The 16,731-nt window shown below is 37.0% G+C and overlaps 2 protein-coding genes across 3 annotated transcripts in view; one reads left to right on the top strand and one right to left on the bottom strand.

Annotated features, from left to right (window-relative positions):
* Window positions 1–16,731, top strand: part of LOC131975753 (trypsin-3) — a 641,927-nt gene that overhangs the window by 328,003 nt on the left and 297,193 nt on the right. The gene's annotated exons all lie outside the window — the stretch shown is intronic.
* The window catches only part of ptprub (protein tyrosine phosphatase receptor type Ub), a 297,634-nt gene that overhangs the window by 129,394 nt on the left and 151,509 nt on the right, over window positions 1–16,731 (bottom strand). For both annotated transcript variants that reach the window (XM_059338459.1, XM_059338458.1), the window contains exons 4-5: window positions 13,070–13,151; window positions 7,246–7,361 (exon numbers count right to left, since the gene is read on the bottom strand). In XM_059338459.1, the coding sequence (XP_059194442.1) occupies window positions 7,246–7,361; window positions 13,070–13,151 (198 nt within the window). The remainder of the gene's footprint in view (window positions 1–7,245; window positions 7,362–13,069; window positions 13,152–16,731) is intronic.

Here is a 16,731-nt window from a genome sequence, read left to right on the forward strand (position 1 = left end):
ATTACCAAAAAAGACACTAAATGACCAAAAAACAACACAAATGACCAAAAAAAGACATTAAATTAACAAACAGACTAAAACACATGAACACTTAAACACAGTGGAGACAGAGCTGACTTCCAAAATGATTTGGTGACCCAAAAAGACACAACATTACCAAAAAGACACAAAATGACTTAAAAAAAAGAAACAAAATGACCAAAAAAAGAAACAAAATTACCAAAAAAGTCACAAATTGACCACAAAATGATCAAAAAAAGACACAAAATGATCAAAAAACACACAAATTGACCACAAAATGATCAAAAAAACACACAAAATGACCAAAAAAACACACAAAATGATCAAAAAAAGACACAAAATGATCAAAAAACACACAAATTGACCACAAAATGATCAAAAAAACACACAAAATGACCAAAAAACACACAAAATAACCCAAAAAAAGACATTAAGTGACCAAAAAGACTAAAACACATTAACACACTCAGAAAAACATTGCTGTCAATGTCCCTTTAAATCCTAAGCACTGGTCCTTTAAATTTGTATATCCAAAACATCCAGGTACACACACAATCCAACCTTCTACATGAACATACAGTACACACACACACACACACACACACTTTTAACTAGCTCCTGTCTGCAGTTATTGCTCAGTGAACTCCCAGGACACTGAGCTACTAATGTAACAAAATATGCTTAAATTATTGGTATCTGGGTCAGTTCTCATTAGAGCTGTGTGATTAAAAAGGAGGGTTGTCCAATTGTGTGCAATTTAATTAGAATAGTCAGACCATCTCTGTGATTTAATCACGCAATATGACAATCAGACATGCTTTAATAAAAACAAATGAAATCTTGTTAAAATAATAGTGATTATGGGGGTAATACATGTCAGGAGTGTCGTCCCTTAATGGAGCCCATCTACAACCTCCGTCGTCCTCTGTGTGCAGTGTTATTGAACCAAAACATTTAACTGCTCAGCAGTTAGAACTGGGAGACAGATGGGCTTAGATGCATTAAGGTTTAATCAGTTTAGTAAATAGGCTAACGGATGAATAGCAGCATGTAGGCTCTCTCTGTAGTGTTTTGGCATAAACGGAAAAAAAGAGAAAATGTAGAAATGGCTGTGAGGAAACTGCTGGTTTTAGCATAAAGCCGAGATGCTGAAAGCAGAAACAGAATATAAACAAAAGTGAGTTGGGGCAGAAAGTGGAAAACAGAGGGAAATGGTGAAAAAAGAGAATGTGATTCAAATGAATGTTGTATGATGCACCTCGCTGTTGCTCCGTGAGAGGCATTTCTCACATTGTTCCACACCATTAAAACCACTAGCATCCGTCAAGTCCACGTAGCCTCAACACAACACTTAGAGTCTGACATTTGTTCTCGTGTTTGGGGCTATCCTCATCTGGTGTGAAACGCTGGACATGAATCTCATCTTTTGAAACGCCAGTTTTAACAGAAACCAAAGCTTGCGAGCATGCTGGGATTAACAGTGAGACCTTTGGCTTCTGGTGTGCTTCTGGTTTGGGCCTTTAAAAAAGCCACAGACCACACAAACCTCAGGCCGAGCCTTCACAAACAAACACATAAACACCCAAAAAATTACCAAAGAAAGAAACAAAATGACCAAAAAAGACACAAAATGACCAAAAAAAGACACAAAATGACCAAAGAAAGAAACAAAATGACCAAAAAAACACACAAAATTACCAAAAAAAGACACAAAATTACCAAAAAAACACACAAAATGACCAAAAAAGACGCAAAATGACAAAAAAAATAACACAAAATGACCAAAAAAGACACAAAGTGACCAAAAAAAGACACAAAATGAACAAAGAAAGAAACAAAATTACCAAAATTACCAAAAAAACACACAAAATTACCAAAAAAGACGCAAAATGACAAAAAAACTACACAAAATTACCAAAAAAGGACACATAATTACCAAAAAACACACAAAATGACAAAAAAACAACACAAAATGACCAAAAAAAAGACACAAAATGACCAAAAAAACACAATAGGACTTAGTGCCAGTTAACAGTGAGGTTCTTCGATGGCCTTGAGGTACACTACAGGCCAAAAGTTTGGAAGCAAGATCAAATTTGTACAAAAAAGATCATAGTTTCATTGCTTTACTTTGCAACAAAATAAACGTGATTATTATCTTGCTCCGTGAGAGGCATTTCTCACATTGTTCCACACCATTAAAACCACTAGCATCCGTCAAGTCCACGTAGCCTCAACACAACACATAGAGTCTGACATTTGTTCTCGTGTTTGAGGCTATCCTCATCTGGTGTGAAACGCTGGACATGAATCTCATCTTTTGAAACGCCAGTTTTAACAGAAACCAAAGCTTGCGAGCATGCTGGGATTAACAGTGAGACCTTTGGGTTTTGCTCGGCCATCTCGGCTTCTGTTGTGCTTCTGGTTTGGGCCTTTAAAAAAGCCACAGACCACACAAACCTCAGGCCGAGCCTTCACAAACAAACACATAATCACCCAAAAAATGACAAAAAAAAAGATACAAAATGACCAAAAAAGACACAAAATAACAAAAAACAACACAAAATGACCAAAAAAAGACACAAAATGACCAAAGAAAGAAACAAAATGACCAAAAAAAGACACAAAATGACCAAAAAAGACACAAAATGACCATAAAAAGACACAAAATGACCAAAGAAAGAAACAAAATGACCAAAAAAAGACACAAAATGACCAAAGAAAGAAACAAAATGACCAAAAAAAGACACAAAATGACCAAAGAAAGAAACAAAATGACCAAAAAAAGACACAAAATGACCAAAAAAGACACAAAATGACCATAAAAAGACACAAAATGACCAAAGAAAGAAACAAAATGACCAAAAAAAGACACAAAATGACCAAAGAAAGAAACAAAATGACAAAAAAAGACACAAAATGACCAAAAAAGACACAAAATGACAAAAAAACAACACAAAATGACCAAAAAAGGACACAAAATTACCAAAAAAAGACACAAAATGACAAAAAAAACAACACAAAATGACCAATAAAAGGACACAAAATTACAAAAAACAACACAAAATGACCATAAAAAGACACAAAATGACAAAAAAAGAAACAAAATGACCAAAAAAGACACAAAATGACAAAAAACAAGACAAAATGACCAAAAAAAGACACAAAATGACCAAAAAAAGACACAAAATGACAAAAAAAAAAGACACAAAATGACCAAAAAAACAACACAAAATGACCAAAAAAAGACACAAAATGACCAAAAAAAGAAACAAAATGACCAAAAAAGACACACTCGTGTTTGGGGCTATCCTCATCTGGTGTGAAACGCTGGACATGAATCTCATCTTTTGAAACGCCGATTTTAACAGAAACCAAAGCTTGCGAGCATGCTGGGATTAACAGTGAGACCTTTGGGTTTTGCTCGGCCATCTCGGCTTCTGTTGTGCTTCTGGTTTGGGCCTTTAAAAAAGCCACAGACCACACAAACCTCAGGCTGAGCCTTCACAAACAAACACATAAACACACACCCTCTGATTAGGGTTGTGCAGGCAATTAATCTTGTGACCACAAGGAGAAAAAAAAAAAAATCTCAATCATACACTCCTGCATCCTCCCTGTATCTTTTATATATCTTCTGTCTTTTCACTACCTAGCCTGTGGATTAGAGAAAGGAGGCAGGGGAAATCAGGATAAATCAAATAAGCATGAGATCACTTCATGTTACGTAAACAATCTGGCTGTAGCTAATTGGCGAGGAAACGACAAAACGATCTGTTAATCTGGCAGACGTGTGCAGCCAAGACTGTGCTGCAGCTGGTGCGGCAGACACAATGAACACAAAAGGACACAACAACAGAGTACAACAGTCAGAAAACTACTCAGAGAGACATGTGTGGAGCAGACAGTGTAGACAGAGGACGGTAAATGGCAGAGAAGGAGTATTCCAGTGGCCTGGAGATCTCATTACAGCAGGCGCCTGTACGTTCTGCCAGCTAATTACCCAAAGCATTTATCTTCATCCTTGTGTTGTGACCAAATGGTTTGATAAAACATTCGGAGAGGACACTTCAATTACATACACTACCGGTCAAAAGTTTTCCAATTTTTTCAGTTTTTTATTGAAATTCAAGCAGTTCAAGTCAAATGAACAGCTTGAAAGGGTACAAAGGTAAGTGGTGAACTGCCAGAGGTAAATAAAAAAAGGTAAGCTTAACCAAAACTGAAAGATAATGTACATTTCAGAATTATACAAGTAGGCCTTTTTCAGGGAACAAGAAATGGGTTAACAACTTAACTCTATGGAGTCTTGGGCTATTTTGTCCATTTTTGAATTCTTTACATGTCTTTGTAAGTCATTTTGAGTCTTTTTTTGGTCATTTTGTGTCTTTTTTTAGTCATTTTGTGTCTTTTGGTGTCTTTCTTGTCATTTTGTGTCTTTTTTTGGTCATTTTGTGTCTTTTTTTAGTCATTTTGTGTCTTTTGGTGTCTTTCATGTCATTTTGTGTCTTTTTTTGGTCATTTTGTGTCTTTTGGTGTCTTTCTTGTCTTTTTGTGTCTTTCTTGTCTTTTTGTGTCTTTTTTTGGTCATTTTGTGTCTTTTTTGTGTCATTTTGTGTCTTTTTGTAGTCATTTTGTGTCATTTGGTGTCTTTCTTGTCATTTTGTGTCTTTTTTTGGTCATTTTGTGTCTTTTTTTAGTCATTTTGTGTCTTTTGGTGTCTTTCATGTCATTTTGTGTCTTTTTTTGGTCATTTTGTGTCTTTTTTTGTCATTTTGTGTCTTTTTTTAGTCATTTTGTGTCTTTTGGTGTCTTTTTTGTCATTTTGTGTCTTTTTTTGGTCATTTTGTGTCATTTTAGTCCTTTAGTCCAACATAAAATGTGATTTTGAATCTTTTTTTTACTTTCAAAACACTATCATGCTCAATAAATGATTTTAAATGTTGCAAATGTGCATTAATTTCAGAGTACACTGAGACATTAAACTGCATAATTTTCAATTCAATTCTGGAAAAGTTGGTGTGTTCTAAAACTTTTGACCAGGAGTGTAAATCACACACCTCCAAGTTTCAAACAGTACAGTAGGTTTGCCTGAGGTCAACCATGATTAACACTAGCTCTAGTGTGTAGGAAGATATTGGCAAAAGTAGTGAATGTGTGGCTGCGGCGCAATTGTAGCATGAGATTTTTTTTTTTTTAAATGGAGCCCTACAGCACAAAGACGTTCGGCCCTTTAATCAGAGCAACATAAAGAGGAGGATTTTAAGACCACAGACTTATTCCCACCAGAGGTAAGGACTTTGTGGCCCGTCTGACCTTCATAGAGCGAGCCATTCCAGATGAAAAGGCAGATATCTAAAGCGTAGCACATGATTTGAATAAAAACAGGAGGCAGTGGAGAAGGCAGAGAACACCATGATCCTATAAGCAATGTAACTTTTCAAAGGCAGTGAAGTGAGGAGGCTTCAAGGCCTCCGTGGCCTTCACAGTATTAGAACTCTGTCTACAATCTTTATTTAAGCACAAGCACGTCTGGGACAAATAATGATTCTAAAACAGAGAAAACCTTGTTGGAAGGGTTGTTTAAGGTAACATCCTCCACTTAGAAACGCACTTGAGAGTTCAGTTACACATCGCAATTTGGAATAAAAGCTTCAACTTAATGATTTAGCTCCTATCAGGGAAATCAGCTATCGGTAATCTTACTATAAATAGACACAAATAGACTGCAAAGACACACAAAGCAACTACAAAGTGATGCAAAATAAGCAAAAGAAACAAAAAACAACTTCAAAGAGACACAAATTGACCGCAGACACAAAGGGGATTGTGAAGAGATGCAAATTAATCAATAAGAAACCAAAAAACAACTACAAAGACACACCAAACAACTACAAAGATAAACAAAAAGACTATAAAGAGATGGATAAGGACTACAAAGAGACACAAAAGAACTACAAAAACAAACAAAAAGACTATAAAGAGATGGATAAGGACTACAAAGAGACACAAAAGAACTACAAAAAGAAACAAAAAGACTATAAAGAGATGGATAAGGACTACAAAGAGACACAAAAGAACTACAAAAAGAAACAAAAAGACTATAACGAGATGGATAAGGACTACAAAGAGATACAAAACAATTACAAAGAGACACAAAAAGACAATAACGAGGTGGATAAGACTGAAAAGAGACACAAAACAACTACAAAAAGATGTAAAACGACCACAAAAAAACACAAAAAGGACCACAAAGAGAAGCAAAACAACTAAGATATACAGAAGGATTACAAAGAAATCTTTTTTTCTTTTTTTTTTAAAAGTGAAATGACCATAAAGTTACACAAAATTATTAAAAAGAATACAAATCTGTGCTGGCATACTTCTTTGCACCACACCTACACTACTGGTCAAAAGTTTTAGAACACACCAACTTTTCCAGAATTTAATTGAAAATTATGCAGTTTAATGTCTCAGTGTACTTTGAAATGAATGCACATTTGCAACATTTAAAATTCTTTATTGAGCATGATAGTGTTTTGAAAGTAAAAAAAAGATTCAAAATCACATTTTATGTTGGACTAAAGGACTAAAAAAAGACACAAAATGACCAAAAAAAGACACAAAATGACAAAAAAAGACACAAAATGACTAAAAAAAGACACAAAATGACCAAAAAAAGACACAAAATGACTTACAAAGACATGAAAAGAATAAAAAAATGGACAAAATAGCCCAAGACTCCATAGAGTTAAGTTGTTAACCCACTTCTTGTTCCCTGAAAAAAGGCCTACTTGTATAATTCTGAAATGTACATTATTTTTCAGTTTTGGTTAACCTTACCTTTTTTTATTTACCTCTGGCAGTTCACCACTTACCTTTGTACCCTTTCAAGCTGTTCATTTGACTTGAACTGCTTGAATTTCAATAAAAAACTGGAAAAATTGGGGTGTTCTAAAACTTTTGACCGGTAGTGTATCTTCAAACCACAAAGTGCTTTTTCAGTCTTTGCTGCTTTGTCGGAGCGGTTCTGGCCTTTTACATGTCTGTGCCCAGAGGCCAATTTCTCATAATCTGTTAGTGACCTGAAGGACCTCTAACTACTCTCCAGTATGAGAAGTAGCAAAAACTATTTTTCCCTTTGTACTGTTTACTGTTTTGGAGGTTAAAAAAAATACAACAAAACTCACAAACTCCTGTTAACTCCATCATTAAACCACTGACCTCCAGCAGGAACTTCTCAGCTTCAGATGCTCTTCCTGCAGCAACACACTGGAAAGTAGCATTTTGCCCAGCATTGACCTCCTCATCTCCTAGCCTGGAGAAGTGCGGCGCCTTATCTAAGGAGGCAGACAGACAGAGAAACACAGTGAGATCAAAAGACTCCATTACCTTTCAGCAACTCACAATGTCACTCAGCTTCACAAGATAACATTTTATCAAGGTTTTTTCAAATGCATAAACAGGAATTTCAGGCATTTATGTTCAAAAAAAAGAACCACTGGCTTTATCTAATGATTTCCAATAATTAATTCTATATCACAAACAGGCATCAAAGGGGAAAAGCACACTGTAAAAAGTGTTTGTAGAAATTACAGTAAAATGCTGTCAAATTGCATGAGAAATATGGCCTAAAATAAAAAATTGCATATCACCATAATAGACACTTTTAATTACTGTAAATCACAGAATAGAACAAAACTTTTGAAAAACACACAGTTTTACTGTAAAAATATTTTTAAAAATCATGTAAAATGAATGGAGAAATACCATATTGTCTCAAGGACACAATTACCTTTAAATAAAGGGACTACTCAGTCTAAATGACAGTTTTTGCTGATATTTACATTTAAATTTACAGTAGAAAACCCACTCACTGTAATTTTTACGGTGAAATTCTGGCAACCACAGCTGCCGGTATTTTACCGTAAATTTAACAGATTATTTTTTACAGTGTAGTTACTGATTTTCTCAAGTTTGCAGCAGCACTAAACTGTCTTTACTGATCAATTATTCAATTATATACTGTTGCATATTAATGCACACTACTTAATATTTAAATTCCTTCACCCTTAACTTATTGTGTATTGATGTTTTGATTGTTTGTAGCACTTTGCAAGAATTAGCTTACAAATAAAGCTGCAGGAATTAAATAAAAACAAGGAAAAAGTCAAAAGACAAAGAGCGGAAAAGTATATAAAAAAGTTTCTTTTAGCAGTTTTTTAGCAGTATTTTTTATTTCTAAAGACACCATTTCAACCACATCCCAAGGATGGAGTTTTTAAAATCATGTTTCAAATTCCATTCACTGAGGAAAACTTTGAGATTTGGTTAAAGTAAAAAGCTATAAAGTGGACCTCAAGCTGAGCTTTTTTGGTAAAGATACCTTTTTGATACCTTACTTAATTGATGGCTTGACTGATTGATTGATTAGCTTACAAATAAAGCTGCAGGAATTAAATAAAAACAAGGAAAAAGTCAAAAGACAAAGAGCGGAAAAGTATATAAAAAAAGTTTCTTTTAGCAGTTTTTTTGTGGGTGTTTGTGTATTTGTGTTGACAGTGGAGGAGAGAAGTTGTTGCATACTTGTTTTTCCACTTCGACATTCTCCACATTGCATTTGTGTGGACATGTACTGCATGCCCATCATAACAATAAAATAAAATTCAACATCGGGATAAACAAAAGTATTAAAATATAAAGTTTTATCCAGAGAAAAAAGTGTGAATTAGTGTATTTTATGCGTGGAGAGGGTCACTCAGTGTCTATTACTATATAAGTTGCTAAAAAAACAACAACATTGGAACAAGATTGGATGCAATGTATAAATGAGCAGAATGTGGGAGTGAATCTGCAGAAGAAAAGACACAGAGTAAGCATCAGTCCTTCACATTTTGACTAATAATGTCCCAGCATGCTGTGCGGAACTGCAAATGAGTCATTGTGTAGGAGTAGCCCTCTCACCCAACTCTGTGATTAACAATAGTGCAGTGAGAAGCAGACCCCTGCAGAGCCAAATCACTGGGAAACGCCGGCAGCACTGGCTGCCATCTCGGAGAAATGGGGAAGGACGAGTCAACGTGTCACTCTGGATGATTGACAGGAGGAGCTGGCAGAGCAAGAGAGAAGTCGGAGCTTTGGGGAGAAGCAAATGTTTGGGTCTCACACGTCTCCTGCTTGGTTTTGCACAATGCTATCTAGCCGAGGGGAGGGGGACAATTTGTTGTTTTTTTTGCGAACAACTTTTTTATTGCTTTTAACCCTATAAAGCCAAGTGTATCATATTAGATACAGTAATTTTTGAGACTTCTACATCATCAAAAACCTGATGTATACATGTGTTGAAGATAAACAAACTGAGCAACAAATTGCACAAAAATACCGGATGTAGCAAAAATGATATGCAGGTTCCACGAGTGGATCAGTCATTGCTGCATTAAAAAACTTCATATCTCTACACTGTCAATCAATATGTGCTGTGTGTGAGTCTGAGTGTGTTTGTGTGCGTGCATGACTAAATGTGTGTGTGCATGTTTGTGTATGTATACTTACAGATGTGTATGTGGGGGAGGGAGGGGTGGGTTTTGTCATTTTTATTGTTTGTTTTTTCTTATTTTTTGTAAAGCACTTTGTGTTGCATTTTTATGTATGAAAAGCGCTATATAAATAAAGTTTGATTGATTGATTGATTGATTGATTGATTGATATCAGCAGATGTATGATGTTGTGTTATATGTAAAAAAATATGTATTTTGCATGTTTGAGGAAAAAGGAAAAGTTAAAAATGTTGTTGTTTGATGTTTTTGTTAGTTCAAGAAAAACAAACTGTGAGCAACAAATTGCACAAAAAGACCTGATGTATCAAATATGATACAAATTAGAATTCATATATGCAATTTATTTATTTTTTAAAATTCGTCAGCAAGTTAATAAGCACTCGGTTTTAAAAAAAATTGAATTTTCTGGCAATTATTTCATGGTTCAGGCTTTATAGGGTTAAAGACAGAACAAGTACAGCAGTCCGACAAAATCAAAAGGTACATTACAATCAAATTGAAAATAATAATAATAATAATAATAATAATAATAATAATGAAATAAATAGAAAAAAATAAAATAAAAATAGGGAAAATAAAAAATAAAAATAAAATAAAAAAGGACCAGGCGATGACCCCCCACCCCCCCAACTTGGATCTCTATAAAATTCTTACAGGACATGAGAGACCATGTTCAAGTAATGCAAATAAAAATATTAATTACAGCAATTCCTTCATCTTATCTGCCATTGTTTGCCATGCTAGAATAGTATCAGCTCCAGCACCGTGCATTCTTGCCACTGAAAGCTCCATATTTATTATGTCAATGCATGTGTTAATCCAATGGGGTTTGGTAACTGTATGTGGAGGTTTCCAGCGTAAAGCCAGCTTTTATTTTGGCGGGAGGGGGACAATTTGTTGATCTTGTTTGTGTACAGTTAGCAGTAAGGCGAGAGTGTTCACATCTGTAGCCCACAGGTGGCCATGTTTCCTTTGAGTGGCTCTGCCTCCTAAGGTTAATTCATAATTCATGCCTGAAAGCCAAACATAAACAAACACTGAAATGAGTGTGAATGGGGGAAAAAAACAGGCCCTGCAGTTGGCAAGCACGGCGGTGTTACACAGCTAAATGTGTCAGATCTTATCCTCAGGACTCTTTAGCGTGATAAATATTTTAGTGGAGTGCAACACTGGTTTCAGAGTCAAAGACGAAGACCCAGGAGAAAAAAAAAGCCAGAAATGTCAACCGTGCTTTATCCAGAATTCACAAAAAGGAACTTGTTGAGCTTTTTATTCTTTTATTTAGTTGTATTTTTTAACGATGCGACACTTCCCTTCGGTTTTTCACTCCTCCTCCTCCTTTTTCTTCTTCTCTTGCACCATTTGCTGCCAAGTAATACAAGCTGGCCATGTGCCACATCATAAGGCATGCTCAGGTCTTGATGAGAGTCTTAATTATTTAATGGCCACAGTGGGAGCATTCAGAAGATGCCATCTGCTGTCTGGTGGAGAAACAGGGTGACTGACAGGGTGGGACGCGTACAGTAGGGCTACCAACCAAACACACAGCCGGGGTGCTTTTGGTTTCGTTTAATGAAACCCCTGCTGGTTTCCTCTGCGACATGACATCCCTGTAAAGTCTCCAGACCCTATTGTGATAACAACAGGGGGTATATAAATATTAACAGACGTAACGCTGGATCCCAGAGAGAGAAGAATGCCCATCGAGCTTGTGTCAGTAATGTAGTGCTGCATTTCCATAAAACCAGCTCTACTTAACTGGAGTCACTCTTTTTGGTTTTCCATTAGCAAAAGGTTGTCAATAGAACCATTTTGGTTCTACCCTGGTTGTCGAGGTTACAAATATGCTAATCTCTATGAACAGATACCTGCATACAAAGGCAGAATCTGTAAGCAACAGGACAAGATTTTGGTGTGCAAGCAGTCTGGTTTCCATTGGTACTCCATGTAGTATAGAGCAGCTATTCTCAACCTTGGGGTCGCCAAATCATTTCGGAAGTCAGCTCTGTCTCCACTGTGTTAAAGTGTTCATGTGTTAATGTGTTTTAGTCTTTTTGGTCACTTAATGTCTTTTTTTGGTCATTTTGTGTCTTTTTTTGTGTCTTTTTTTGATCATTTTGTGGTCAATTTGTGTCTTTTTTGGTCATTTTGTTTCCTTTCTTTGGTAATTTTGTGTCTTTTTTTTGTCATTTTGTGTCTTTTTTGGTCATTTTGTTTCCTTTTTTTGGTCATTTTCTTTCTTTTTTGGGTGATCTGAACTGTGCATGTGAGATTCTGTTCAATGAGCGAGGGTCGCGGACAACATGCATGTTAAATTGGGGGTCGCGACTCAAAAAGTTTGAGAATTACTGGTATAGAGCAATCACATTTGAGCGGATTTTGGTTGCAAAAGAAGTGAAACACATCGGAAGAAATGCAATCTGAGAATCTTCAGAATACTTCTGAACCGATCATGTCATGGAGGTCATCTCTTGACTCCAACTCTGTTCTTGCATCTTAAGTTGCTAATTGAATTCTTAACAGTGACGTGATCACTGTAGATCACTGATTTAATTCTGATTCTTCTGATTCTGATTTAATTAAGATTAATTTTAAAATTGAGATTAATTTTAAAACCCACTTTTATTTACCGTTTTTTTTGTTTTACCCAGCATGAGACTCGCTTTGTTTTAGTTGTTTTTGCTTGTTCTTTGTTTTTATTGTTTTTATTGTTGGTCTGTCCTGCCATGTACAGCACTTTGTATCAGCTAATGCTGTCTTAAAGGGCTCTAGAAATAAAGTTGATTTGATTTGGATTGGAAATGAGGCATAAGTCAGTAGAAAGCAGCTTGGACAATTGGTGTTAAATGCACTATGAGCTGGTGTTCAGCAGAGAGATGTACATGGAGTGTGACACTGAGAGACTCTGTCCAGGTATTAAGCTCAAGGGACTTAGTGAATATGTTTTACTGGGTCCTCAGGGGCTAACAACACATTGAACTTCTACCCTCACCCACACAAAAAACCCGCCCCTGCAGGGAGCCATCGGTTACAAAAAAACCCACCCGGAACATTCTCATAAAGCTTTGAAATGTAGTGCTTGATGGGAAAAACCCCTCTGTGCACAGTTACTCATGACAAAAGGCTACAGCCAACTTCCAGTCAGGCCAGAGAACATGAAAGTGTAGCGAGAAAATTCAAGATTTCACTGATTAATAAATACATTTGGCTGTCAAACAAGGCCGGAGGCAGGAACGGCAGGTGCGTTTTCAGGTGGAGGGAGTGTTGGCATTTGGGTGTCAGAGTGTTTTAATAGCACTGCTGTTGTCGCAGGGCGCCTCAGGACAACCTGCAGTACTAATATAAAAGGTCGATCAGCCATTACTCTTCTCCTCATCCTCTTTATGTTACATGCTGCTTTGAAATACAGATTTCCCCCCAAAACCACTAAACTTTTTTTCCCTCCAGCACCTTTTTTGTAATTGCAATTCATTGTCAGAAGTGGCACTTACAGCAGGGGTAGTTGAGCACCATGATGTCATCTATGGCAATGTAGCCTCGCCGCTCTCTGGAAACCGTTGCCTCAATCAGTACCTGCAAAAGTGAAGTGAACGTGAATATGTGATGAACAGATTCAATTCATAAGCAGAGCAGTCAAAGCGTACACTTGTGACTAACCTAATGCTCTCAAAGCTGAAGTGTATACGAGCAATTTTCTAAAGAACATCGAGCGCCGTGTCGATTCTATTGCTCTGGTCCCCCTTTCGGTGACAGACACATTAATTACAAACAAGCCCATCAACACATGGTTGCACATCTGCTGACCCAAAACAAAACGCCAGACAATGAGAGAAATAACAGAAAGACAGACGCATAAAAATAGAGAGATGGATAAGTTTTGCCTCAGTCCGCAGGGCCAAGAGAAATAATAGCTTTATGAGGAAGCACACAATGTGGCGCCTGAGTCATGAGCTCCATTCTACATTCAGGGCGCAGGCTGCTGTGAAGCCATAACAGCAGATAATACAGCTTGCACAGGGCCACGAGACTCAGGGGAGGACAAAGCTCCATGGCGTCCTATGGAACAATAAGCTGGATGAGCAGAGGGCTCTCATGAAACCTAATCAATATCAAATCACCATCCTCAGTAATAGTGGGAGAGTTATGAGACACAGGGGTGATGTTTGTTTTCCAGCACCAAGGACAGTCTTCCATCCACACGTTTGATCGAAGGCCGGCTTTGAGTTATTGTTTCTCATAATCCTCTGACCAAATGATTACAACATGGTTCCTATCAGCGGGTCTTGTTTTTTCGGAGGTCGCCACACACTCCCAAACACACTCACACTCATCTCATATCCTCCCAGCTACTTAATATGTGTGTCTGATGTGTGTGTTTACACACAGGCGGAGCTGGAAATGGGGTTATGCAAGATTGGAGCTCATTCTTCTCAAAGTCGTGGAGCTGAATCAAGTTATAGTCGCTTCACAGGTGACCTTTTGTGTAGAATTATTACACTGAGGCTGGGTACCTGAAAAATGATGCCTGTGTTTCAGCGCCAGAACAGAAACAAGACGTGTTTCTATGAACATGAAATTTGAATTTTTGACAGGAAGACGAGCAGTTTGCCAATAAAAAAACATCTTAAGGTCCACTAAGTAGCTTGTCCACAGATTTTAACCACATCATGGTTTTCTCTTTAGCTCCGCCAAAGAGGTTCTGTTTTCAGTTTGGCTTGTTTGTCAACACAATTATGGGAAATTATGATTTTCATGGAATTTGGTTGAAGGGTGTAGCAAGAGCCAAGGAAGGAACCGTTACATATAATATTGGAGCAGGTGCACAATTAAAAAAAAAAGCTTATTCTAACATTGCAAGATAGGACATTGCAATTATCTAATGATTTCCAATAATTAATTCTATATCACAAACAGGCATCAAAGGGAAAAAGCAGTTACTGATTTTCTTTACTGATCAATTATTCAATTGTATACTGCTGCATATTAATGCAACACTACTTAATATTTAAATTCCTTCACCCTTAACTTATTATGTATTGATGTTTTGATTGTTTGTAGCACTTTGCAAGAATTAGCTTATAAATAAAGCTGCAGGAATTAAATAAAAACAAGGAAAAAGTCAAAAGACAAAGAACGGAACAGTATATAAAAAAGTGTCTTTTAGCAGTTTTTTAGCACTATTTTTTATTTCTAAAGACACCATTTCAACCACATCCCAAGGATGGAGTTTTTAAAATCATGTTTCAAATTCCATTCACTGAGGAAAACTTTGAGATTTGGTTAAAGTAAAAAGCTATAAAGTGGACCTCAAGCTGAGCTCTTTTTGTAGAGATACCTTTTTGATACCTTACTTAATTGATGGCTCACTTTGAGGAATATGACAAGGAATTCCTACAAAAACAAAAAGTTCTCAAATGCATCAGTCATATAAAGCAGCTATTCTCAACCTTGGGGTCGGGACCCCAATTGGGGTCGCGAGATTATTTCTGGGGGTCGCCAAATCATTTTGGAAGTCAGCTCTGTCTCCACTGTGTTAAAGTGTTCATGTGTTAATGCGTTTTAGTCTTTTTGGTCATTTGATGTCTTTTTTTTGGTCATTTTGTGTTTTGTTTTGTCATTTTGTGTCTTTTTGGTATTTTTGTGTCTTTTTTTGGTAATTTTGTGTCTTTTTTTGGTAATTTTGTTTGTTTTTTGGTAATTTTGTGTCTTTTTTTGGTCATTTTGTGTCTTTTTTTGGTCATTTTGTGTCTTTTTTTGATCATTTTGTTTGTTTTTTTGGGCCACTTTGTGTCTTTTTTGGTCAATTTGTGTCTTTCTGATCATTTTGTGTCATAAAATTAAAAATATATATATAAATGCACAGACAGAGAGGTGTTTTAGTTGTTGTCTGCTTCATTATTTGTCCAAAATTTGTCGTATCAACTGAGTTTGTATGATCTGAACTGTGCGTGTGAGATTGTGTTCAGTGAGTGGGGGTCTCAGACAACATGCATGTTAAATTGGGGGTCGCGACTCAAAAAGGTTGAGAACTACTGACATAAAGTAACTAAATTACATCAAGACAGTTCACAGTCCCTTCCAACTAATGATTTTCTGTGTATTCTGTGTTTCTGTGTTCACCCAAGACACATTAAAAACACACTGAGATCCACTCGAGACACCAGTCCCGAGACAGGACTTGAAACTGAGACCTGAGTCAAGCACTACAGCCACTATCAAAGTTTGACCCCAGACCAATAAGACACCAGGATTATCCTCACCCCCACTATTCGCTTGTGTCTGCACACCTAATTTTGTGTCATTTTTTGGTCATTTTGTTTGTTTTTTGGGCCATTTTGTGTCTTTTTTGGTCATTTTGTGTCTTTTTTTTGGTCATTTTGTGTCTTTTTTTTGGTCATTTTGTTAGTTTTTTTGGGCCATTTTGTGTCTTTCTGATCATTTTGTGTCATAAAATTTAAAAAGTATATATCAATGCACAGACAGAGAGGTGTTTTAGTTGTTGTCTGCTTCATTATTTGTCCAAAATTTGTCGTATCAACTGACTAAATTAGATCAAGACAGTTCACAGTCCCTTCCAACTAATGATTTTCTGTGTTTTCTGTGTTTCTGTGTTCACCCGAGACACATTAAAAACACACTGAGACTCCAGTCCCGAGACAGGACTTGAAACTGAGACCTGAGTCAAGCACTACAGCCACTATCGAAGTTTGACCCCAGAACAATAAGACACCAGGATTATCCTCACCCCCACTATTCGCTTGTGTCTGCACACCTAATTTAGGAGTCACAGCAACATCTCTGGGACCTCTGGCCCAAATCCCAGCCCTCCACAGTCAGCAGGACAGATAGTCCACCTCCCTGGACTTGAAAAGGAAGACGTGTGATTACAGCAACAATTGGTGTGACAACAACCCGGCCATGCACGACCCCTTAAGGCACCTGCACCGACACTTCTTGATGGTATGTGGGGAGATTGGGGTCAGCTAAAAGAGTCCTGACAGAATGAGACGCAGAGAGCCAGGCGAGCAGAGAGAAGAGAGGGGAGGCTAGGAGGTGACAGAAGGAGAGGTGAGAGGAGAAGCAGGAGGAGGTGCTGGCTGCTGGGAGAGTGACCCTGCTTTTTACCCATAGTTCTCTCCTCCAACTCAGGGAG

Source organism: Centropristis striata, chromosome 8 (assembly GCF_030273125.1).
Source record: "Centropristis striata isolate RG_2023a ecotype Rhode Island chromosome 8, C.striata_1.0, whole genome shotgun sequence".
Taxonomy (NCBI): Eukaryota; Metazoa; Chordata; class Actinopteri; order Perciformes; family Serranidae; genus Centropristis; species Centropristis striata.